General features: G+C 37.2%; 3 protein-coding genes across 9 annotated transcripts in view; 2 read left to right on the top strand and 1 right to left on the bottom strand.

The window, feature by feature from the left end:
* The window catches only part of LOC148067921 (myelin basic protein-like), a 52,789-nt gene extending 52,412 nt beyond the window's left edge, over window positions 1–377 (top strand). Inside the window, exon 4 of the mRNA XM_087805287.1 lies at window positions 88–377. Within this exon, the coding sequence (XP_087661413.1) occupies window positions 88–377 (290 nt within the window). The remainder of the gene's footprint in view (window positions 1–87) is intronic.
* On the top strand, window positions 336–12,626 carry LOC148067922 (myelin basic protein-like). 6 transcript variants are annotated; one of them, XM_087805289.1, is made up of 7 exons: window positions 336–605; window positions 7,466–7,570; window positions 7,656–7,682; window positions 8,226–8,255; window positions 9,519–9,590; window positions 9,665–9,682; window positions 11,992–12,626. In XM_087805289.1, exons 1-6 carry the CDS (start codon window positions 486–488, stop codon window positions 9,665–9,667), a joined length of 357 nt encoding a protein of 118 aa, XP_087661415.1. In that variant the 5' UTR covers window positions 336–485; the 3' UTR covers window positions 9,668–9,682; window positions 11,992–12,626. The 6 variants fall into 6 exon arrangements, with proteins under 6 accessions (XP_087661415.1, XP_087661419.1, XP_087661420.1 ...); XM_087805293.1 differs by lacking the exon at window positions 8,226–8,255; XM_087805294.1 differs by lacking the exon at window positions 8,226–8,255 and having other exon boundaries at window positions 9,525–9,590.
* A 7,067-nt stretch (window positions 12,627–19,693) lies between these two features.
* Window positions 19,694–26,597, bottom strand: part of LOC148067923 (zinc finger protein 236) — a 36,223-nt gene continuing 29,319 nt past the window's right edge. For both annotated transcript variants that reach the window (XM_087805707.1, XM_087805706.1), the window contains exons 27-32: window positions 25,222–25,376; window positions 24,953–25,078; window positions 23,743–23,937; window positions 21,934–22,063; window positions 20,303–20,476; window positions 19,694–19,969 (exon numbers count right to left, since the gene is read on the bottom strand). In XM_087805707.1, the coding sequence (XP_087661833.1) occupies window positions 19,854–19,969; window positions 20,303–20,476; window positions 21,934–22,063; window positions 23,743–23,937; window positions 24,953–25,078; window positions 25,222–25,376 (896 nt within the window). In that variant the 3' untranslated portion in view covers window positions 19,694–19,853. The remainder of the gene's footprint in view (window positions 19,970–20,302; window positions 20,477–21,933; window positions 22,064–23,742; window positions 23,938–24,952; window positions 25,079–25,221; window positions 25,377–26,597) is intronic.

The following is a 26,597-nucleotide window of genomic DNA, read 5'->3' on the forward strand; positions in this document are numbered from 1 at the left end:
GAAGCGAAGACACGTCTCAAAGAAACGTTTGTTGCCTCAGCAGGGTGTTGTGCGAGCCCATAGATGACCCTTGTTGTTCCTGCGCAGGAATGGCCGACACGGATGCCAACCAGAACAATGGCTGCGTCTCTGAGAAGCCGGCGGTGACTGACTCCACGGGCGCTGTGGGCCCCCGCTCGGCCTGGACCCCGGCCAGCGAGGCCGACCCCGACGCCGCCACGCCACGCCCCCACCTGGTCCGCCTCTTCTCCCGAGATGCCCCGGGCCGGGAGGACAACACCTTCAAAGAGCGACCCTCCGAGTCGGACGAGCTGCAGACCATCCAGGAGCACAGCGGAGCAGCTTCAGAGTGCGGGTCGGATCAGGACGTAGACTAGCTTTGAATCCTCCCTCCCTCTCTATCCTTCTCTGGTTCTCCCTCCGCTCTCGCTCCAGAGAGACGCCAAACTTTTATTTTTCACAAGCACCCGTGAACGACCGCTAGCATGGCATCCGCAAGCAGCTCCGCACAGGCCGCCTTCGGTCTGGGCCGCAGGAAGAAGAACCCTGGTCTCCTGGATCAGATCGGGAACTTCTTTGGAGGGGACAAGAAGAGGAAGAGCAAGGTGAGGACGCCGGAGGGTTTCGAGGAGAACATTCTTAACTATCTCAGTTTTGTAGATTTATCTTCCCTCGGAACCACTTTTTTAATGTCTTGAGTTGTTGTTTTAACGGAGACACAAAGATTTACTTTAATCCAGGGTTGGTTCAACTGGAATCGTCGTCGGCTGAATTATTTTGCATTACTTTAATCTGGAGAGTAACGCTTCAGTTTCTTAAGTAACTTTGTCTCAGATCAATCATCGGGCTCTTTGATGATGGCCAGAACTTTCAAATCATCTCCCACGACGAGTCACTTTTTTGAAGATGATTGTGAGATGATTGTGAGACTCGTGCGATCAAAGAGATGTCGGAACGCGAGATGATAGTCGATGATATTATGGTCTGTTTGCGAATCAATCTTCCAGGAAAACAACCTGTCGTTTCCGTCTGAGTTCATCGGTTTATCCAACATTATCGTTGTTTTTCTTCGTTTTATCTGTGGGCGCGAGTGTTGTCAGGTTACCAGGGTAACAAGTCTGGACGCCCCATTAATGGAAGATACAATCTTTTTATTATATATCTATATTTATTTAAGAAAACATGAGATTATACGAGTTCAAAAACAGGCTTCAAACGACAAATTAGACAAACTAGATTATTACGTTTAAAGGTGAGGTTTTATCTTCCTAACATACTTGAGATTAAATGCGATGGATCTTGAGTAAAACATTTATAATATATTCCAAATAATGTTTTTTTATTTAACAAGAAAAAAACATTCTCAAAAAAATGGACTCAATGTCATCAGAATCAACTGGCGGATCTCATCAAACTCGGATTCGTTTCCAGACAAAATGTGTCGCTTGGCAAAGATGGAGCGATAGTAATTGCAGTGAAGTGAAATGAAAAATCTGCCACATTTTTAACGCACAATTCTGAATTTGTGTAATTCCGGTAAATCCAAACAAAAATGTGTTTGTGTGTTGGGGTGGGGGGGTGATAATGTGAAGTTTAGGTGGAAAAACTCTTGTTTAATTTAATGGAATATTGGGTAGAAGATTATGAGATTATATAAATGTCGGATTAGGAATCAGATTTAACCTTTGATTCAAACAAAGACTAGAAATCAGATCTGGTTTAAAGTCACACGTTTTACTTGCAAGAAGAAGAAGTACACAGAGTTTACATTTCTGAAGCACAGAGCCGTTAGTTATGTGCTCAAGGTCGGGTGGAGTTTACTCCTTCAGAGTCCTGGCAAGAATACAATTAATAAACATACTTCAGCTCAGGACTGTCCTATCACTAAATGTATTCTAAGAATTAAAAAAGCAAACTAAAGATACAGAGTTCAAGTTTAACTTAAATTCCTTGATGTTATTCTCTCAGTATTCTCAAAGACAACCCAGAGCCCGAGTCAAAAGTTTTCACAGATTAGCTAAAATTTGCTTATTTTAACTAAAAGGTATCGCGTCGCATTTGGGTTGCACCGAATTAACGGAGAACCTCCAAAGGTTACGAGTTTGAAGACGTAAATTGCGGTAACCATGACAACACGGCAGCCTCGCTCGGAGCCGAATCCCCCGAAGCCATCGCCGGTTCAACCTGATTCGTTCGACGTTTGTCGGACAAACTGTGTCCGTCGACACCGAACACAATCAGTTGCTCCAAGTGAACAAAGTTTTGAAAAAGTTTAAGAACTTCCACAAAATACTCTGTGTTTTCCAAAGCAAAGAAATTAGACTTAAGTTGAAAAGTTTCTTTCATCTGATCAGATTTCGAGAACTTAAAATGTGTCAAACCAAAGACATCGTAGGAGGACATGTCCCCGATGTTTAGGATTATTTTTACTCTTAATCAAGTCTGTAAATCTGAATCTTGCTTCGTAGGAACCTTCAGGAAAAATGCAACAATGTTCTGCAGTATTTACAAAACAAGTATATTTAGATGCAAGTATATATATTTATGTATTCACCAAGGGTTGCCTTCAACTCATGAGTTTTCCCTTGTCTGTAAATGGCAGGTTTTCCCACCTCTGTGGCCTATAGCGTACTTTAAACTTCAACACAAACCAGCACTTTCTGGAAACTTTTCATACAAATTCAATGAAAGTGACACGTTTGATTCTGAGTTGATACTTATGGAAGTATATCAGTGCCATTAAAATATGAATATACACAGAATTAAATGCTGGAAAAAGCAACATTTTATATAAAAGATTTCAACAATTCAGGTTTAATGGATATAATTTCATTAAATTAAATTTTCAAAATTAACTCTTGATATTGTTAATTCCTATCATTCAAATTGTTTTAAATAATATTTCTTTAATTTAAAGTCTGTAAAATTCAATACAAAAAATCTTTGTATAAAACATTTCTATTGAACTTAATATATGAGAAAAGAAAAATACTTTTTTTTAAATTCACTTATAAACTAAAGAAAATCCTTTCAATATAGAAATAATTATTAAATTAAATTATTCCAAAATATCCAATGTTTAAAAAATAAGTATTAAAAAAAGAATGTTTCAAAATAAGTACAATTCATTGATCTAATATTGATAAACTTCTATATTTACTGCTGTTATTTCTCTGCTTTAATGTAATAACGTGGTTTTACTGCATCTTTAGATTCGCATACTCATCGGAGTAACTTTGAGTTTATCTGCGTAACCTCTCACCTTCAGGCCACATTGATGGCTTTCACTTGATTTTAGTTTCAATAATAAAATGACGCCAAGAGATTCCTTCAGCTCAGGAAACGCTTCACGTTCAGGAGAATCGTGACTTTAGTCGTGACTTTACGAAAGAGGATCATGTTTACGTGGAAATCTGCTCCCCAAAAATCCATCATAATCCAATCCTACTCATGATGCCGTGGATGGATCCCAGTGCAGTGGATTTGTCTGTTTGTGTTTCTAAACCTGACTCTGTTCTCAGCTTCTGGGTGATTGCTTGATTAAAAAACTGTTTAACAAACTGACTCACTGCTGTTTTTGTTTGTTTTTGTTTCTTCACGACCGCTAACAAACACCATCCATCCTTGACTAAATACACACTCTTGTACTAAAATAGAAGAATGTACTGAAGCAAAAACACTTTTTCTAGTATCGAGGTATCAAATGTAAATTGTTTAGTTTTAGTATTATAGTTAATAATAGTTGTGTTTATTAGTAAATAGAATATTTTAAAATGTATTTATTTGCATGTCAATAAATTCAATAAACTTGTATTATTGCATTCTGGCCTACTATCACTACTTTAAAACTGCGTTAAAGGAAAAATATTTGTTCAAAAAAAAAAATTTTTTAATGTTTTTATTTTTATTTTTTTAATTATTTTAGTTTAGTTTTTTTTTTAAAAGGAGGAAAAAATTAACCAAATAACATTTTTGATTAATTTCAAACATGAATAATGTTAGACATTGACATGAACTTTGGTTGGAAAAATATATAAATAACCTTTACTTACTTACTTACTTACTTATCTACTTATTTACATATATATGTATGTAAATAAAAAAAATAAACAAAATAATATATATATATATATATATATATATTATTATTTTATTATTTTATTTTATTTTTTTAAATAAACAAGATGTAAATAATTCTGAAAATCTATTTCCCCGACACTAAGTATTTTTACATGTAAGATGAACTTTTCTCTCTAAATGTTTTGTAAATTTCTAAAAAGTATCAAAACGTGTTTTTTTTCAAGTATGTTTAAATAAATAAACATATAGGGAATTTAAAAAAAGATACGTTGATTCCGCTTGAAATATATACAAAGAAGATCAAATATATGTGAAGGTCTTCTTATCTTCTCTTCACTGAATATAAATGTTCATTCATTACGGAGAAGATTCCTGATCGACCTTGGGGTCATTGTCACGTGACCTCTGATCCCTCGGGTCAATCCTGACTTCCATTGTCGTTTATATGTAAAAGTACTAACTTTGCTTGTTGGTGAGTTCTTGTTGTTTTTTTGCTTAGTTTTTGAAAAACATAAAGTTGTTTGAATGAAAACGTAAAGGACAGATCGCTAACACAGCCAACAGGAAATGGCTAATAACATCTTTGATGCTTGAAAGAAAAAATGAACAAAGAAATGTAACAAAAAAAGTTAAAGTCTAAATACAATGATTCAAACAAGAGGTGATGCTAACTCCAATGCTAACTATAGTAGCCGATTACAGCGACTAGGCCTTTTATTTTGTTAAAAATACAAACAAATGTGCGGAAAATAACGTTTCAATATTTACTTGAACAGTTAAACCATGGACCTGTGTGTTGTTTTTATAGACTTAATCTTTTTAATACTTTAAAAGGTACTTTTGACACAACAACTTAAACGAGAGGTGATGCTAACTCCAATGCTAACTATAGTAGTGGTTTACAGAGACTAGGCCTTTTATTTCGGTACAAATACAAGGAAAAAAACGTACAAAATATTTACATTAATAGATAAAACATGCATCTGCTTGTGGTTTTGGTGTTCAATACTTTGAAATAACTTTTAATACCAGAACTCAAACAACATGTGATGCTAACTTCAAAGCTAACAATATTAGCGGCTGCTAGACAAACAAACAAATCCGCAGAATTGTCTTTAATACTTTGAAACTTGGTGTAAAATACTGTCACCTTTGGTACTTCCTGATTAAACCTAGAAGAAAATGAGGACAATTCTTATTATGATGCAACAAATGTGGTTTTAATTTAATAGAATTTGACATTTTTGACGTTTTGTTTGTGACAAGCTCGATTAGATGGACACACACAGTTTATTATCAATTTAATATTGATATTATTAATTGTAATGTTCAATCATTACAATTTTCTTTTAAAATAATAGTAAAAAAAATGTGAAAAGAATAATTTGTAATGTATATATTGTTTATTAATATACAATGTTTTTTATTTAATTTGCCCGTTTTTGTTTATTTCTGCAGGAAACAGACCAAAGATAATTTAAATTAATCATTTCTTGATTTTATTATTTTATATTTATATTTTTTTTAACGTGTTTTTGGATCATGTAGAAAAAGTAAAATTAACATTAAATCAGTATTTTGTCTAATACCTGAAATATATATGACTATTTTATTTTTACTGATCACAAAAGGAAGTGATGATGCAACAGGAAGTGAAAAAGAAAGACTTCAAAGCGATCGACGACTGAGATTGAGACTCACATCCACTCTTTGATCTTTTTTTTGTCGCTGGTTCTGTTTCCTTCACGACCACAAGCTCGAATCCAACGATGACGGCGCTCGTGTGTGTTTTTCCTTCATGTTCATCCTTCATGTTCATCCTTCATGTTTGTCCTTCATGTTTGTCCTTCACATCCAGAAAAATCTTCAGGTGAAACGTTCAAAAGGGTTTGTTTACGTCACCAGAAGAGATTCATGATCGAGCACGTGAGAGAAAAACATCAAATTATCACAAGATCCACAAAATCAAATACAGATTTAAACTTTTTTTTTTTGTAAAAACTATAACATTTTCCCAATAATATTTCGTATAAGATACCTTTTTTTGGTTGGTCTCGTAATAACAAACATGAGAAAAGTGAGTAAACATCTCATGATTCACTTTCAATCATAATCATATTCGTAAAAAACAACTTATCGCAACATGGAAGATTTCAGTAGTTGATACCAATACCAGTACACATTTTGATACTATAACCTAAAATAATTACTTCATTTGTGTATCAGCTGGACCAAATTTTGTACAAATGTGTTGGTTCTAGGGTTGAAAAATATATTTTGATACGTATCACGATACAGAGTCAACGCTACGATATATAGTGATACTGCAGTAACAAGGATATATGTTTAGTATTGTCCAGTACTTGACTCTGGTGTTGTGATAGTGTAGTAACAAGTATATATGTGTAGTATTGTCCAGTACTTGACTCTGGTGTTGTGATAGTGTAGTAACAAGTATATATGTGTAGTATTGTCCAGTACTTGACTCTGGTGTTGTGATAGTGTAGTAACAAGTATATATGTGTAGTATTGTCCAGTACTTGACTCTGGTGTTGTAGTATTTACAGACCACATGACTCTTGACGAAGTCGTAACTGCTTTCATTTGTTTTCAAACCAAAATGTGTCCAAAAACATTAGTTTTAAAATCTGCTGGACTCACTGTATCCTCTTGTCCTCAGCCATCACCAGGATCTCACAGGATTTCATTCCTCCTTTATCTGTAGTTGACTGCTAGTGGCTGGAAGTTTAATTGCAACACAAAAATGTACAAATCTCGGATAAAAGAACGTTGTGATGCATCAATATTTAGCCCAAACTGTGAAAATGTGCTTGAAGTGATAAAATATAAATAAAAACGATGGACATTTCTCTATCGTCCCTTCTGTATATATGGTCATAGTTCAGGTTAAAGTTAAAAAAAATAAAAGATAAAAATCTTATTCAAATCATCCAGATTTTATTGTCCTTTATTCCATTAAAGTTACATGTATGAATAGAGCATCAAAATATATTTGATTACAAAACAGTATTGGATCAGAAATAGTAATTTAAAATACTAAATTGTTTAAAATACAATCTTAAGTATATATTTACTTTATTTAAACTTGAATTGAATTTTCAAAATATGACAGTCACAAAAATAATTGTGTAGAAGATGAATTATATATAAAAAGAAATGTTAAGAAAAATATATTTTCATAAAAAATAACCAGACACAAACTGATATACAACAATACTCAACATTTATATTTTTCTACTTGAATTTATTTATGAAGCCGATCTTTTTCATTTCCTTATTATCCGAGTACGTAGAGTTGAAGTTGATTCTTCCATGGTATCTCTCTGACATTTGAACACCTTTCAATCATCCATGTGTCCCTCAGGGCTCGTTCCGGGGCGCCCTCTCTCCGGCCCCCCAGAAAGCTTCTGCCACTTCACCTCGCAAGCGTACGGGAGAGAACGCTGTCGCTCACTTCTTCCGCACCATGGTGAGAAAAACGTACTCAACATAAACTATAAACCGATTGTCGTTGTTTCAACTTTCCTGCTCAAACTGTGATTGATGTTCGTCAGGTTTCTCCAGCTCCGCCCAAGTCCAGGGTGAGTCTCCCCTCATGTTGTGTTTGATTCATGAGTTTGACACCTGTCAATCAGACAGTGTGGAATCGATCGAATTATCCCGATTAGAACTTTTTGTGTTTTGTTCCTCATCACTTTCTCTTCTCATTCCTTTTTTCATCTTCTTCTATTTCTTCTTCTCCTTTTCCTTTTCTTTCTTCTTCTATTTCTTCTTCTCTTTCTCATTCTCCTTTTCCTTCTTCTCCTTCTCTTTTTTCTCCTTCTCCTTTTCCTTCTTCTCCTTCTCCTTCTTCTCCTTCTCCTTCTCCTTCTCCTTCTTCTCCTTCTTCTCCTTCTTCTCCTTCTCCTTCTCCTTCTTCTCCTTCTCCTTCTCCTTCTCCTTCTCCTTCTCCTTCTCCTTCTCCTTCTCCTTCTCCTTCTCCTTCTTGTCCTTCTCCTTCTTCTTCTTCTCCTCCGGACGGACCCTCCTTCCTTCCTCCTCTCCTCCCATCATGTGACCTTCATTCCGAGTAAGACCCACTTTTCTATTTGTCGCTCTCTTCCTTGTCTGTTGTGCGTCTGCAGTGGAGCGCAGCAGCTGCGAAGATGAACCTGGTATGTTCAGTGATGTCCGGGTCAATCAGTGACACAATCACACATCAGACACGTCACTGGTTCAAAGCTGCCGCTGGTTTCATATGATGAGATTTCTCTGATGAATGTTGATGGTCACTGACGTGTCAACGAGGCTTCACAACGCATCATCCGCTGTATCACGAAGCCTTGTCGACACGTTAGTGACCATCAACGTTCATCAGTGAAATCTCATCATCGGCCAGCTTCTAACCAGTGATGTGTCTGATGTGTGATTGTGTTTGAGCAAAAACTTTTATTTTCATTTTTAGAGATATAATTATTAGAATTTTCAGAAAATAATTTTTTACAAAATTCTCGTCGCTCTTAGAATTTTTTTTGTGTCAACATGGACCTTAATTATTTTTCTTCGTAAGTTCCTTTTTTATTTTTAGACCTCAGACATTTTTTTTCAAGCTCACTCCCAGACGATCACAGCAGAAAACTATTCACAGGTTTCCCAACATTTTCATGTTGAATTAATATTTATATATAATTATTATTTATTTTTTACTCAATTTTCTTTTAATAGTCCTTTTTATGAATTTTTGTTGCCCCTCAAAAAAAGTTTGAGTAAATACTGAGACCATGTTTAGATTTTTTTTAATGATTGCTTCATAAATACTTTATTGGCATTTTTTTGTAACATTTTTTCTTATCTTTTTTGAATTTTTTTTTTTCAACTAGTGTCATTTTTGTCTTTTAGCTTGACGGCCCCTAAACCACACTTTTCAGGTCAATTTTCTTTTTTAAATAAAGATAAATGTAGACGAACATGAATTTTTAAAATAATATATTTTTCTTCTGCTGTGTTGTTGTCGTTACTAGTGAATATATTTATTGTGTATTTAACGGAACATTAGAATATAAAGCTTCTTTCAATTGTCACATGAGACAAAAGACAACTTTGTTCTATTTTTAGAATCGACACCTCATACATTATGTTAATTTTCTTCTGCGACAACAAACAAAAACCTCTTCGGTCTCACTTGACGTGAACGAGAGGTTCGAGGAATCATTTCCACATTTTATCCTCCTTTGTTCGAACATCTGTTCAGAATTTTAAGATTCTTTGATCCTCAAAAATGATCTGTTCAAGTGTTTTTCTCTGGAAGTATTTTAGTGTGACCTTCATTATCGTCACCATCATCATCATCACCATCATCATCTTCATCACCTTAATCATCATCACCTTCACCATCACCATCACCATCAGTCTAAATACTTATTCTTGTCTCCTCTCAGGGCCAGAAGTCTCAGTCTGCCAAAGCCAAGAAGTCTGACGGGAAAGGTTCCCTGACTCGCATCTTCAAAATGGTAAAAACAAAAAACTTTCTCCTTCTATCAACGTGTCTCACCTTCTCTCCGGCCGGTTCTCTCCTCCACCTCAGTGACAGACGAGCAGCCGAGTGAGTGACCGTCGATCATGCTTCGATCATTAGAGTCATGTGAAGATCATGCTTCGATCATTAGAGTCATGTGAAGATCATGCTTCGATCTTTAGAGTCATGTGAAGATCATGCTTCGATCATTAGAGTCATGTGAAGATCATGCTTCGATCATTAGAGTCATGTGAAGATCATGCTTCGATCATTAGAGTCATGTGAAGATCATGCTTCGATCATTATAGTCATGTGAAGATCATGCTTCGATCATTAGAGTCATGTGAAAATCATGCTTCAAACATTACAGTCATGTGAAGATCATGCTTCAAACATTACAGTCATGTGAAGATCATGCTTCGATCATTAGTCATGTGAAAATCATGCTTTGATCATTATAATCAATGTCATCAGAATATTGAGTTAATTCAATTTTTCAAATGTTAAAACTTTGATTTAAATGGTTTAATTAGAGTTTTTATGCATTGACTTTAAAAAAAACACATTTTATTTCAATTATTTGTACATTAAAAGGTTGAGTTATTTTTTCTGATTAATTGAATTAAAAACACAATGTTTCCAAATTGAAATTATATTTTTACACATATACAAACATAATTACTAATATATAAAAATATAATATAATTAAAAGAAATCGAAAATATTTTTTCCTAAATTAAGAGACATTCTTTTTTTATATATATATATGTATATACATTTTTTTATGTTTCAGGTTTAAAAAAAAAGTTTTGTATTTTAATGATTTCTGAAAATCGTTTACATAAGTCTCTTTATGTTCATTTAAAAATGTTCTTCAAACTTTCTTTGATTGAGCTTTGTCGTCAATTTTCTTTTTATTTCCAAAAATCCCAGGATCTCATGTTCAGGGTCGGCCGGGACCTTCATTTAACATATATTTACAGATGTTAATTTTGGGCCATTTTTCAGAATTATCGAGATTGTAAAAAGAAAATTGTGAATAAAAGTTTTTTTTAAAGGATTTGTAGACTTCAGAAATCATGTTTACTCGTTGTGATCTTCCAGGACTTCATTTTTTTTATTTTTATGTAATTTTAAGTTCATCCACTCAATATTCTGATGGCACAGATTGACGTCCGTAAAACAAAAGGCTCTAATCTACTCTAGCGTTCATTTCCTGATCCCAGCAGATGAAGTGAAGACGAACAAAAGGCAAACTGATCTGCGTCAACAAGAATCTTCGTCTTTTGAATAATCTTTTTTAATCTTAAATCCTCTTTTCTTCTGCCGTGATAGTGGGGGAGGGTGAGGGTGAGAGGGGGGGTGTTAGAGGAGGGGGGGGGGGGTGTTAGAGGATAAACAAACCACAGTTAAACCAAGCAGGAAAATGAATGAAAGGAAACGACAGAAGAATCACGGAGAAGACGAGACGATGCGTCTTCACCTGCTCGCTGGAACAACACGACACCAGGAGACATGAACTCTCACATGTACTACTATATAACTAGTTAACTAGATAGCTAGTAATACTAGCAGAGTATTTGCAATGTAAGCAATGTTTGTTTTTTTTAGCATTTAATTTTTTTATTATTGACTTTTTTTTATTATGGATGTTTTTTTTATTGAATAAAAAGTGAAATTCGAATATTTTCAAAATGGATGACGTAAGAGTTTGATATTTTTGTTCCAAAATAAAATTTCTAAATTCAGTATTTTTATTTAGTTTGTAGCCTTTTAAATCCAACACAGAAATATTGATGAAAGAATTGATCTGATTCAATCTATGCAGACATTACCAGTCGAGCACCGAGCACCAGTCGAGTGACTCGTTCTTACCAATAGTTTTTGAGCTGATCATGCTGGGGTGTAAGTCTGGATCAGATCACTGATGGAAGGTCTGACCATGAATAGATCTGAAAGTAAGAACCAGAATTTTAAAATGATCCTGAAAGAAACTGGCAGCCAGTGAAGAGTTTTAAGGATCAGGGAAATGTGAGTTCTTCTACTAGAGCTAAATTTAATCAAAAAGGCTAAGAATTGAAAAATATTGAATTTGGAAAATCATTTTGAATTAAAATTTCAAACTCTATGTGTAAACAAATTAATTATTTAAAATGTCAACTTTTATTTTATTACAAAAATAACATTTGAATTGTTAAATAACGATTTGATATTTCTATGGCGCTGATGTTCTTCCAAACATGTGCTGCAGGACTTAAAACATAATAAATCATGAATAAATAACAAATCATTCGAACCTTCACGAGGCTTCCTAACTTCACTGTGACATCACTGTCGTCGCTCACTGATGATGTCACGGCTGCGCCGGGGCTAACACAACGTCTTCTGCTCCACAGGGAAGCCGGAGTTCTTCTCCCGCCAAACGCTGAAGTCGCCCGGAAACACCAGTTCAACATGGCGAACACACCTTTACACCCCCCGATAACACCCTAACCCCCTTCAGGCTGGTACATGTCGACACAATCTGTTGCCCCCCTGCAACCCACCCCTGTCCATACCTGCTCGTCCCCCCATCGTCGTCGGTCCTCGTGACGGGTCAGGTCGACCCGGATAGTTCAGTCATCCTTGTCTCGTTGTATGTCTGTTAAAAACATATGATTTTGTAACTTCTCTGACCAGAATAACTTTGACGACACGTTGTGCGTCCGTTGTCGCGTCTTCTGTGTTTGTGTCTCTAACTCGGCCTCGGAGTCGAACCGTCAACTCACGTCTCGTTCTGCACGAATGTTCAGACACTGTTCAAGAAGGTGCTCAGAGTAACTCAGAAGTAACGTGTTCAGCTCTCACACCTGTTAGTGTGTGTGTCCGTGTGTGTGTGTGTGAGTGTGTGTGTGTGTGTATGTGTGTGTGTGTGTGTGTGTGAGCCTTTGAAGTGTTGTGTAGCGGACGGATCAAGACAACCCCTCCCCCCATCATGTGTAATAAAAGTGAACCAGCCACTTAACTGAGAATAAAGAAGAAATAAAGCAAACGTGTTGAAAGCTTCTTTGATGGAAGGTTTACTTTCATTCTTCAGAGTTGTCGAGTTGTCGGTTGAAAACTGATTTATGATTTTGGACTGTGGGAGGAAACCCAAATAAACAGCAAACTACTGCTGGGAATTGCAGGGTAAAACTACTCCTTGTGTGGTAATAATACAAACTACCACTAGATGGTAGTGATGTGGACTCTGAACATTGACACTGTTTCATGAAGCCTCATCAACACATAACCATCATCTAGTGGACTCTGAAGATAATGACACTGTTTCATGAAGCTTCATCAACACATCACTACCATCTAGTGGACTCTGAAGATAATGACACTGTTTCATGAAGCTTCATCAACACATCCCTACCATCTAGTGGACTCTGAACATAATGACCCTGTTTCATGAAGCTTCATCAACACATCACTACCATCTAGTGGACTCTGAAGATAATGACACTGTTTCATGAAGTTTCATCAACACATCACCATCATCTACTGGACTCTGAAGATAATGACACTGTTTCATGAAGCTTCATCAACACATCACTACCATCTAGTGGACTCTGAACATAATGACCCTGTTTCATGAAGCTTCATCAACACATCACCATCATCTAGTGGACTCTGAAGATAATGACACTGTTTCATGAAGCTTCATCAACACATCACTACCATCTAGTGGACTCTGAACATAATGACCCTCTTTCATGAAGCTTCATCAACACATCACTACCATCTAGTGGACTCTGAACATAATGACACTGTTTCATGAAGCTTCATCAACACATCACTACCATCTAGTGGACTCTGAACATAATGACACTGTTTCATGAAGCTTCATCAACACATCACTATCATCTAGTGGACTCTGAAGATAATGACACTGTTTCGTGAAGTTTCATCAACACATCACCATCATCTAGTGGACTCTGAAGATAATGACACTGTTTCATGAAGCATCATCAACACATCACCATCATCTAGTGGACTCTGAACATAATGACCCTGTTTCATGAAGCTTCATCAACACATCACTACCATCTAGTGGACTCTGAACATAATGACACTGTTTCATGAAGCTTCATCAACACATCACTACCATCTAGTGGACTCTGAACATAATGACACTGTTTCATGAAGCTTCATCAACACATCACTACCATCTAGTGGACTCTGAAGATAATGATACTGTTTCATGAAGCTTCATCAACACATCACTACCATCTAGTGGACTCTGAACATAATGACCCTGTTTCATTAAGCTTCATCATCACATCACTACCATCTAGTGGACTCTGAAAATAATGACACTGTTTCATGAAGCTTCATCAACACATCACTACCATCTAGTGGACTCTGAACATAATGACCCTGTTTCATGAAGCTTCATCAACACATCACCATCATCTAGTGGACTCTGAAGATAATTACACTGTTTCATGAAGCTTCATCAACACATCACTACCATCTAGTGGACTCTGAACATAATGACACTGTTTCATGAAGCTTCATCAACACATCACTACCATCTAGTGGACTCTGAACATAATGACACTGTTTCATGAAGCTTCATCAACACATCACTATCATCTAGTGGACTCTGAAGATAATGACACTGTTTCGTGAAGTTTCATCAACACATCACCATCATCTAGTGGACTCTGAAGATAATGACACTGTTTCATGAAGCATCATCAACACATCACCATCATCTAGTGGACTCTGAACATAATGACCCTGTTTCATGAAGCTTCATCAACACATCACTACCATCTAGTGGACTCTGAACATAATGACACTGTTTCATGAAGCTTCATCAACACATCACTACCATCTAGTGGACTCTGAATATAATGACACTGTTTCATGAAGCTTCATCAACACATCACTACCATCTAGTGGACTCTGAAGATAATGATACTGTTTCATGAAGCTTCATCAACACATCACTACCATCTAGTGGACTCTGAACATAATGACCCTGTTTCATTAAGCTTCATCATCACATCACTACCATCTAGTGGACTCTGAACATAATGACACTGTTTCATGAAGCTTCATCAACACATCACTACCATCTAGTGGACTCTGAACATAATGACCCTGTTTCATGAAGCTTCATCAACACATCACCATCATCTAGTGGACTCTGAAGATAATTACACTGTTTCATGAAGCTTCATCAACACATCACTACCATCTAGTGGACTCTGAACATAATGACACTGTTTCATGAAGCTTCATCAACACATCATTATCATCTAGTGGACTCTGAAGATAATGACACTGTTTCATGAAGCGTCATCAACACATCACTACCATCTAGTGGACTCTGAACATAATGACACTGTTTCATGAAGCCTCATCAACACATCACTACCATCTAGTGGACTCTGAAGATAATGACACTGTTTCATGAAGCATCATCAACACACCACCATCATCTAGTGGACTCTGAACATAATGACCCTGTTTCATGAAGCTTCATCAACACATCACTACCATCTAGTGGACTCTGAACATAATGACACTGTTTCATGAAGCTTCATCAACACATCACCATCATCTAGTGGACTCTGAAGATAATGACACTGTTTCATTAAGCTTCATCATCACATCACTACCATCTAGTGAACTCTGAAGATAATGACACTGTTTCATGAAGCTTCATCAACACATCACTACCATCTAGTGGACTCTGAACATAATGACCCTGTTTCATGAAGCTTCATCAACACATCACTACCATCTAGTGGACTCTGAACATAATGACACTGTTTCATGAAGCTTCATCAACACATCACTACCATCTAGTGGACTCTGAACATAATGACACTGTTTCATGAAGCTTCATCAACACATCACTACCATCTAGTGGACTCTGAAGATAATGACACTGTTTCATGAAGTTTCATCAACACATCACCATCATCTAGTGGACTCTGAAGATAATGATACTGTTTCATGAAGCTTCATCAACACATCACTACCATCTAGTGGACTCTGAACATAATGACCCTGTTTCATTAAGCTTCATCATCACATCACTACCATCTAGTGGACTCTGAAAATAATGACACTGTTTCATGAAGCTTCATCAACACATCACTACCATCTAGTGGACTCTGAACATAATGACCCTGTTTCATGAAGCTTCATCAACACATCACCATCATCTAGTGGACTCTGAAGATAATTACACTGTTTCATGAAGCTTCATCAACACATCACTACCATCTAGTGGACTCTGAACATAATGACACTGTTTCATGAAGCTTCATCAACACATCATTATCATCTAGTGGACTCTGAAGATAATGACACTGTTTCATGAAGCGTCATCAACACATCACTACCATCTAGTGGACTCTGAACATAATGACACTGTTTCATGAAGCCTCATCAACACATCACTACCATCTAGTGGACTCTGAAGATAATGACACTGTTTCATGAAGCATCATCAACACATCACCATCATCTAGTGGACTCTGAACATAATGACCCTGTTTCATGAAGCTTCATCAACACATCACTACCATCTAGTGGACTCTGAACATAATGACACTGTTTCATGAAGCTTCATCAACACATCACCATCATCTAGTGGACTCTGAAGATAATGACACTGTTTCATTAAGCTTCATCATCACATCACTACCATCTAGTGAACTCTGAAGATAATGACACTCTTTCATGAAGCTTCATCAACACATCACTACCATCTAGTGGACTCTGAACATAATGACCCTGTTTCATGAAGCTTCATCAACACATCACCATCATCTAGTGGACTCTGAAGATAATGACACTGTTTCATGAAGCGTCATCAACACATCACTACCATCTAGTGGACTCTGAAGATAATGACACTGTTTCATGAAGCTTCATCAACACATCACTACCATCTAGTGGACTCTGAACATAATGACACTGTTTCATGAAGCTTCATCAACACATCATTACCATCTAGTGGACTCTGAAGATAATGACACTGTTTCATGAAGCTTCATCAACACATCACTACCATCTAGTGGACTCTGAACATAATGACACTGTTTCATGAAGCCTCATCAACACATCACTAATCCTTGCAGAGTAATTCTACCGACTCTTGTGTGTAGTGATGGGTTTATAAGGCCTCCATAGTAGGCTATCACTGCTACACATCAGAAATAATACTACAGTCTTGTTGAGTAATATTTAAGGAATAGTATCAAGGAGTCTTGCAAAGTAAAATTGAAAAGGCTCACGAAGTAATAGAGAATTTCTGAGGATAGAAAGTCTCAGAGAGTAATACTACATAGCCTCGGGGAGTAATATTAAGGAGTCTAGCGGAGTAAAATTGAGAATTTTCGAGGAGTAATACTACAGTCTCGCAGAGTAATTCAAGAAGTCTCACAGAGTAATACTATAGAGCCTTGTGAAATAATACTACATAGCATGCAAAGTAATATTAAGGAGTCTCGCGGAATAATACTACAGTCTTGCAGAGTAATATTAAGGAGTCTGGCAGAGTAATACTAGTAAGTAAGTAAGTAAGTAATATTTATTTATATAGCGCTTTTCGAGACCAGGGTCACAAAGCGCTTAGACAATCAAAACAATACTCAAAAAAGTACATACTTTAAAGATCAAGATAATACTGAGAACAACACAGGAGTTCGAGAAATTCAAGGAAAAGCCTGAACAAATAGAAACGTCTTTAGGTGTTTCTTAAAGGAGTCAGTAGATCCATCAAGCTCAAAGAGAGAGGAAGATCGTTCCAAAGCTTAGGAGCAACAGCCTGAAAAGATTTCTCTCCTCTGGTCCTGAGCCGTGTGCGTGGAACCATAAGTAGATTCTGATCCACAGACCTCAGAGCCCGAGCTGGGGTGTAAGGCTGGATCAGATCAGTGATGTAAGGAGGAGCCTGACCATGAATAGCTCTGAAAGTAAGAACCAGAATTTTAAAGTTGATCCTGAAAGAAACTGGAAGCCAGTGAAGAGTTTTAAGGATCGGAGAAATGTGAGTTCTTCTACTAGAGCGGGTCAGAATTCTCGCTGCAGAGTTCTGAATCAACTGCAGGCGAGACAGATCCTTCTTGTTAAGACATGAAAACAAACTGTTACAATAGTCCAGACGAGAAGAAACAAACGCATGGATTACAAGCTCCAGATCATGTTCCGACAACATTTTCCTAAGTTTAGAGATTTTTCTCAGTTGAAGGAAACAGTTTCTGGTCAGTTTTCTGCAGTGTCGAACAAGAGACATGTCTTTATCAAATACAACACCCAGGTTTCTCAGGCTCAGTTTGACAGACTGACCTAAGTCACCCAAGTACTGACTCAACCCTGGAATCTTATCATCAGGAGCAATCACCAGAGTTTCAGTTTTGTCCACATTTAGCTGTAAAGTGTTTTCACTCAGCCATTGTTTGATTTCTAGCAAACAATTGACTAAGCTGTTCAGCCTTTGGGGCTCAGTTGGGTCAAAAGAGCAGTAGAGCTGGATGTCATCAGCAAAAATGTGATAAGAAACATCTGGAAATCTCTGAATGATTTTACCGAGGGGAATCAAGTACAGCAAAAACAATAAAGGACCCAGAACAGAACCTTGAGGGACTCCACACAACAGATCTGCTGATTCAGACCTTATTTGATTGGCAGATACACTAAAACTGCGCCCAGAAAGGTAAGATGAGAACCATTCTAACACAGACCCAGACAGTCCCACTTCATCCCTCAGTCTTCTCAGCAGGATCTGGTGATCAACTGTGTCAAAGGCTGACGACAGATCCAAGAGCACCAGAACAGTGAATTTACCAGAGTCAGCCAACATCATGATGTCACTGGACACTTTCAATAAAGCTGTCTCCGTAGAGTGATGTTGACGGAAGCCAGACTGAAACTTCTCATGGATGTCGCTCTGATCCAGGAACAAAGACAGACACCACCTTCTCCAAGATCTTGGACAAGAAAGGGAGCTTAGAAATAGGCCTGAAATTACTGAGGTCAGTTGGGTCTAAGCCTGGTTTTTTGAGCAGAGGCTCCACGATGGCATGTTTAAATGCATTGGGAAAAACCCCTGTGGAAAGGGAGAGGTTCACCATATTGGTAACCCAGGGGCCAATTACATCAAATACTTTGATAAAAAGACTACAAGGAAGAACTACTAGAGTCTCGCAGAGTAATATTAAGGAGTCTTACGGAGTAATATTAAGGAGTTTTGCGGAGTAATACTAGAGTCTTACGGAGTAATATTCAGGAGTCTTGCGGAGTAATACTAGAGTCTCGTAGAGCAATATTAAGTTGTCTTGAGGAGTAATACTAGAGTCTTTCAGAGTAATATTAAGGAATCTTGCAGAGTAATACTAGAGTCTTGTCGAGTAATATTAAGGAGTCTTGCAGAGTAATACTAGAGTCTCAGAGAGTAATATTAAGGAGTTTTGCAGAGTAACACTAGTCTCGTAGAGCAATATTAAGGAGTCTTGTGGAGTAATACTAGAGTCTCACAGAGTAATATTAAGGAGTCTTGCGGAGTAATACTAGAGTCTTACGGAGTAATATTAAGGAGTCTTGCGGAGTAATACTAGAGTCTCGTAGAGCAATATTAAGTAGGCTTGTGGAGTAATACTAGAGTCTCGCAGAGTAATATTAAGGATTCTTGCAGAGTAATACTAGTCTCGTAGAGTAATAATAAGGACTTTCGCGGAGTAATACTAATGACTCTAGGGGTCATTTTAGGGACTTGCCCTGTAATAATACGGTGAAATACGTGTAATAAGGTGAAATACTACAGATTCGTGCAGAGTAATACTACAGTATTACTAGTTCGTACTTTATCAAAGTGGTACAGAAACGTGCTGACAGATAATTGATATATTCAGATAAAACCAGTTGTAGCTCAGTAAGAAAAACAGAATAAATAAATGGCTCCAGATCATGACAGTAACTGTCAATTTCAAGTGCACCTTATAGTTGGATCAATACGGTATTTGCCTCCAGCTGAAAATAACGTCAGTCGTAGAAAACTTATCTTAATTTATTTTGTAGAAAACAAGCGTCTGTACAAACCAGGAGTAAAAATATATTCTAGACTTTCATTTACAGAAGAAAAAAACATTATAAAACAATGTTGTGGTTAAACCAGGAATATTTACATAAATATGTCTGACAAGATGCTTTATGTTCTGTTGCCGTAGCAACTGTGGTTCCATCATAGTCGTCGAGGTCGAGACTCTCAGGTTCAGGAAAACACGTTGTGGGCCGACTCCAGGATATGCCGAGCCACTTCCAGGTCCAGTTCTGGTGCCGCCTCCTCCTGCTGGGCCGGTTCCCCCTGGACCAGAGTTCTGGAGTGACCTGAGAGAAACACGTGAAGAAGACACTTCAGTTTCTTCAGTTACTGATCCCTGATCAGGCAAACATATCTCCAGGTCCTCGTTACCATAGAAACACTTGCATGAGACGTTTGGACACGTGGAAATAATTCTCATGAACCAAACTTTCCTTAACCAAACTTTTCATTATGAAATATGAAAAAAAGTGTATACAAAAAAAAACAACAATTATTTAAATTAACTATTAAAAACCAAAAAAGTCTAAAAGAACATTTAAAATGAAAAAAAATTCAAACTTTCATCATTTTAAATGTCAAATGCGTGCTAATGCTAACATTGAGGGATGCTAGCTCACCGTAGCCGTGCGACCTCTTCATGTGGTGCTTCATGTTGCTCTTCTGGGTGAATCTGATGCTGCAGATTTCACACTTGAATGGCTTTTTCCCAGTGTGTTTCACCATGTGGACGTGCAGCGCACTCTTCTGGTTGAAGGCTTTCTCGCACTGGCCGCACTTGAACGGACGCTCACCTGCACCCACAAAAGAACAGCTCTGTATCATGATACACCGTCAGTTCCTTTGATACTGTATCATGATACAACGTCAGGTGTTTGATACAGTATCATGATACAGCACCAGTTCCTTTAATACTGTATCATGATACAACATCAGTTCCTTGATACAACATCAGTTCCTTGATACTGTATCATGACACAACATCAGTTCCTTTAATACTGTATCATGATACAGGATCAGTTGTTTGATACTGTATCATGATACAGCGTCAGTTGTTTCATACTGTTTCATGATACAGCATCAGTTCCTTTAATACTGTTTCATGATACAACATCAGCTGTTTGATACTGTATCATGCTACACCATCAGTTCCTTTGATACTGTATCATGATACAACGTCAGGTGTTTGATACTGTGTCATGATACAACATTAGTTCCTTTAATAATGTTTCATGATACAACATCAGCTGTTTGACACTGTATCATATCATCATCAGTTGTTTGATACTGTATCATGATACAACATCAGTTCCTTTCATACTGTATCATGATACAACATCAGCTGTTTGATTTTGTATCATATACAGTACTGTATCATATACAGCATCAGTTGTTTGATACTGTATCATGATACAACATCAGTTGTTTGATACTGTATCATGATACAACATCAGTTGTATGATACTGTATCATGGTACAGCATCAGTTGTTTAATACTGTATCATGATACACCATAAGTCGTTTGATGCTGTATCATGATACAACATCAGTTGTTTAATACTGTATCATGATACACCATCAGTCGTTTGAGGCTGTATCATGATACAACATCAGTTGTTTGATACTGTATTATGATACAACATCATTTTTTAAATACTGTATCATGATACACCATCAGTTGTTTGATACTGTATAATGATACAACATCATTTTTTTAATACTGTATCATGATACACCATCAGTCGTTTGATACTGTATCATGATACAACATCAGTTGTTTGATACTGTATCATGATACAACATCATTTTTTTTAATACTGTATCATGATACACCATCAGTCGTTTGATACTGTATCATGATACACCATCAGTTGTTTGATACTGTATCATGATACAACATCAGTTTTTTAATACTGTGTCATGATACAACATCAGTTGTTTGATACTGTATCATGATAAAGCATAAGTTGTTGATACTGTATCATGATACAACATCAGTTGTTTGATGCTGTATCATGATACAACATCAGTTGTTTGATGCTGTATCATGATACCACATCAGTTGTTTGATGCTGTATCATGATACACCAACAGTTGTTTGACATTGTATCATGACACAGCACAAACTGATGCTATATCGTGATACAACATAAATTAATCTGTTGTGATACTGTATAATGATACAGTTTCAACAGCTAATCCTGAATGAGTGTAACACATGTAGAGGGTGTGTGTATAAACGTTGTATTACCCGTGTGCGTCAGGTTGTGTCGCTCCAGCTGACTTCTCTTTGCAAAAGCCTTCCCGCAGCAGGAGCAGCTGAACACCCGGGGCTTCTGGGAGCTGAGCGAGGGGCCGGGCTGGTGCACACGCTCGTGCTCCTGTGGACGGAAGAAGAATGAGCGGCTGTTGTATCACGATACAGGGTCAACGATACGATATATTGTGATAGTGTAATAACAAGGATGTATTTGTAGTATTGTCGAGTACTTGGCTCTGGTGTTGTGATAGTGTAGTAACAAGGATGTATGTGTAGTATTGTTGAGTACTTGGCTCTGGTGTTGTGAATAATGTAGTAACAAGTATATATGTGTAGTATTGTCGAGTACTTGACTCTGGCATTGTGATACTGTAGTAACAAGGATATATGTGTAGTATTGTCCAGTACTTGACTCTGGTGTTGTGATACTGTATTAACAAGAATATATGTGTAGTATTGTTAAAAAAAAATATATATATGTCCAAACATCAGCTTTCATAGCTGCTGGAGTCACTGAATCCTCTTTTCCTCAGTCATCACTGTATCCTCTCGTCCTCAGTCATCACTGTATCCTCTATACATTAAAATAACTTTGATAAAAATGTAATACAAGGCAAAAGCCTCCAAAATAAATAATAATTAAAAAAAGTTAGAAAGTGAATCTTGTTCACCTGAAGAGTTTGTTTTACAGCAAACATTACGACCACCTGCTGCTGAGTAATGACTGATTCAATTTCATTTCAATTTTATTTAAGTAAGTAAGTAAGTAAGTAAGATTTATTTATATAGCGCTTTTCGAGACCAGGGTCACAAAGGGCTTAAACAATCAAAACAATACTCAAAAAAGTACATACTTTAAAGATCAAGATAATAACAAAGTTATCCCAAGACACTTTACAGTCACGAGTCATTGAACTCATCACTTCAGAATCAAACCTGCCAAAGAAAAAAATCTGACGATGACCTTCTATTATGGTCGGTCTTAAGGTCACATGACCTTCCTCTTTGAAGACTGAGATCAAAGTGAAAGATGTGATTTGAAATGACCTTCTATGGAAAAAATCATCTCTTTTCAAATCATACACAAAACAAACCGTTTAAACATTGTTTCAAACAAAAATGTATCCAAGGTTTTGACTAATCTTTGTTTTTAAAAATATTGACATCTTTGCTTTTTATTTCCTTTAGCAGTATTTTTGTTTGAAAACAAATTAACGCAGTTACGACTTTGTCAAGAGTCATGTGGTCTGTAAATTCTACAACACCAGAGTCAAGTACCGGACAATACTACACATATATACTTGTTAATACACTATCACAACACCAGAGTCAATTACTGGACAATAATACACATTTATCTTTGTTACAACACTATCACAACACTAGAGTCAAGTACTGGACAATACTACACATATATACTTGTTACTACACTATCACAACACTAGAGTCAAGTACTGGACAATACTACACATATATACTTGTTACTACACTATCACAACACCAGAGTCAAGTACTGGCCAATACTACAAATATATATACTTGTTACTACACTATCATAACACCAGAGTAAAGTACTGGACAATACTACACATATATACTTGTTACTACACTATCACAACACCAGAGTCAAGTACTGGACAATACTAAACATATATACTTGTTACTACACTATCACAACACCAGAGTCAAGTACTGGACAATACTACACATATATCCTTGTTACTACAGTAGTTACTATACATGGTATCACCAGATGTTGACTACAGTAGCTACACAGTGACCAGGGCTCGTGGACAGTACCTTCAGGTGAGTTGATCTCTTGAAGGCCTTGTTGCAGACGCTGCACACGTGACATCGATCTTTGCCGTGAGTTTGTCGACAGTGTCGTCTCAGCATGTTGGCGTTCTGGAACACCTGGTTACAGTAGAAGCACTGGTTCCTGCCGTCGGGCTCCGAGTGGATTCCCTTCTCGCTCTTGTGAGCGCCGTCTGTCAACTGGAGCAAATAACTCAAGTTCTAAGAGTGTTTCAGTAACACAGGTGTAATTACAGCAGATGTTTGATAAGATCACATGGAAAACTGTTAAGATGATGAATGACTCGAGTCTAATACTTTCTTCGTTTATTTCACAACATTAACACGATCTTTGAATACAAACACACATAAACACATCACACAAACATCACAGACACAAACAAGCACACACAAAAACATTACACTCACATGCACATAAACACATCACACAAACATCACAGACACAAACAAGCACACACAAAAACATTACACACACACGTGCACATAAACACATCACACAAACATCACAGACGCACACAAGCACACACGCACACGGCTCAGGACCAGAGGAGAGAAATCTTTTCAGGCTGTTGCTCCTAAGCTTTGGAACAATCTTCCTCTCTCTTTGCGCTTGATGGAGTCTACTGACTCCTTTAAGAAACATCTTAAGACGTTTCTATTTGTTCAGGCTTTTCCTTGAATTTCTCGAACTCCTGTGTTGTTCTCGGTGTTGTCTTGATCTTTGAAGTATGTACTGTTTTGAGTATTGTTTTGATTGTTAAAGCGCTTTGTGACCCTGGTCTCGAAAAGCGCTATATAAATATATATTACTTACTTACTTACTTACAAAAAACATTAAACACAGACACACACATACAAACATTACAGACACACACAAACATACACACACATCAGACACAAATACAGAACCACGAAAATCAGAGACACAAGCCCCCACTCACAGCCATTCAAACACATACAAACACACACACACACACACACAAACAAACATTAGAGACACAAACTTACACACACAAACCCACAGGCAAGCACACACACCATAAACTCACAGCTACATAAACACGCACCAACACACACACACATGCATGTACAAAACACACCACACACAAACCCATACGCACCCAAACATGTACACACAAATACATACACACACAGAAACACACTCACATACACACAGACACACGTAAACACTCACGTTGTATCCGATGCTGGCTGCTCTGCTCACAGGGGGGGGGTGGTGACTGACCAGTATGACCTGCTGACCTGAACTCGCCTGTCCTTGAAGACCTGAGTCACTGAGAACTGCAGGGAACGTATGACCCTGAGGAGACAAACACACACGTGTTGTGTGTTTTGAAGTAAGTTTCAATACAATTCAAATAAACAATGATTTCAATGGAAGAAAACACTAGTGCAGACCCCTGCCAAGCATCTTGTTTTAACCCTCATTTTAAATATTCTTACCTGAGTGTTGAGGTTAAGGGTCACGCCGTCTAGCATCTGAGCGTCGGCCAGGGTCAAGGTCACGCTGCCGTCACTGGCCACGCCTCCTGGTGACATCACCAGGCTCTGCGAGGCGGAGGTGTGAGTCAAGGTGGTGCTGGGCTGTAGACTGTTGACTGAGAAGACCAAAAACATACAAACATTACTGACAGAAATATAATCGAATTGTAATGTTAAACGCATTTTTATTTAATCTTTGAGTTGATCATTTGTTTGTTCAAATTAAAAATTAAAAAAAAGATTTAAATGAATTATTTATTTTCCTGATACAAGTAGAATGTAAATACAACTTAATAAAAATCATTCATTTTGGAAATATTCTATTTGCTCATTTTCTATTCAATAATAATAAAAAAAATTAAAAAAACATTACAGACACACACACAAACACACACAAGCACACAAACCAACAGGCAAGCACACACATGCACCCAGTCACAGCCACACAAACACATCAAACAATTCAATATACAAATTGTTGAATTTAATTATTCAACAAAAACAAATAAAACACTTCAAAGTGATTAAATCCAAATACTCAAATAGTTCAATCATGGTTTAAAAAACAACAACATTTAAATAAAAAACAATTCAAAGTTTCAACATAAGAAATGTTCAATTTAACCATTAAATATAAAGATATTTGAGTATTTGTTGTTGGAGCCTCCACGTGGTTCAGTTCTGGTTCAAGTGTCGACAACACGGTGAGTGTAAAGAGATTCTAATCAAGGGTCAGTTGATCATCTGCATACAGAGACGCTTCACACTCGTCAACATCACTGTTTTTCCACTGGAGCTCAGGCCGTAATGAAGAGCCGCGGAGGAGGAGGCGAGGGATGTGATTAAGACGAGTGAGGCCGTCAACAGAACAATCAGATCCTGAAGAGACAAATAGACCGAGGCTCGGCCCACGGCACAACATCGGACCCGGATCGAGCTTTGAATTCTCCAATGTCGATCAATCCAATTCAAATTAACGCATTTGCTGAATCCAACTTTGTTTCTTAATTCGTAGTAAGGCTGCACGATATATCGAAAAAATATAATCACGATATTGGCTTGTGCGATATGCATTGGAAACATGTGATAATTAAAAAAAAAGTATTGTATAAATCAAGCATTTCTTAAATGCGCACTTCGACCAATCAGTGTCACGTTCTGTAAAGTTGTCAATTTGTACTTTTATGTCTTGTTGTCGTTTACGTCTGTCTGTGAACTGTAGGCGCAGCTTGCTAGGCTCGGTTGCTATGGCAACACGTCTTGCTGGCGCTGACTTAGCTCAGTATATACACGGAAGTAATACTAACCTATGATCTACTCAAACACTAGTGATCCAG

This window comes from Callionymus lyra, chromosome 13 (assembly GCF_982586985.1).
Source record: "Callionymus lyra chromosome 13, fCalLyr1.hap1.1, whole genome shotgun sequence".
In the NCBI taxonomy this organism is placed as follows: Eukaryota; Metazoa; Chordata; class Actinopteri; order Syngnathiformes; family Callionymidae; genus Callionymus; species Callionymus lyra.

Coding starts and splice junctions, on each gene's coding strand:
- LOC148067922 (XM_087805288.1), top strand. CDS start 486: ATGGCATCCGCAAGCAGCTCCGCACAGGCCGCCTTCGGTCTGGGCCGC. Junction 7,571..7,655: donor CTCACTTCTTCCGCACCATG/GTGAGAAAAACG, acceptor GATGTTCGTCAG/GTTTCTCCAGCTCCGCCCAA. Junction 8,256..9,518: donor CAGCTGCGAAGATGAACCTG/GTATGTTCAGTG, acceptor GTCTCCTCTCAG/GGCCAGAAGTCTCAGTCTGC.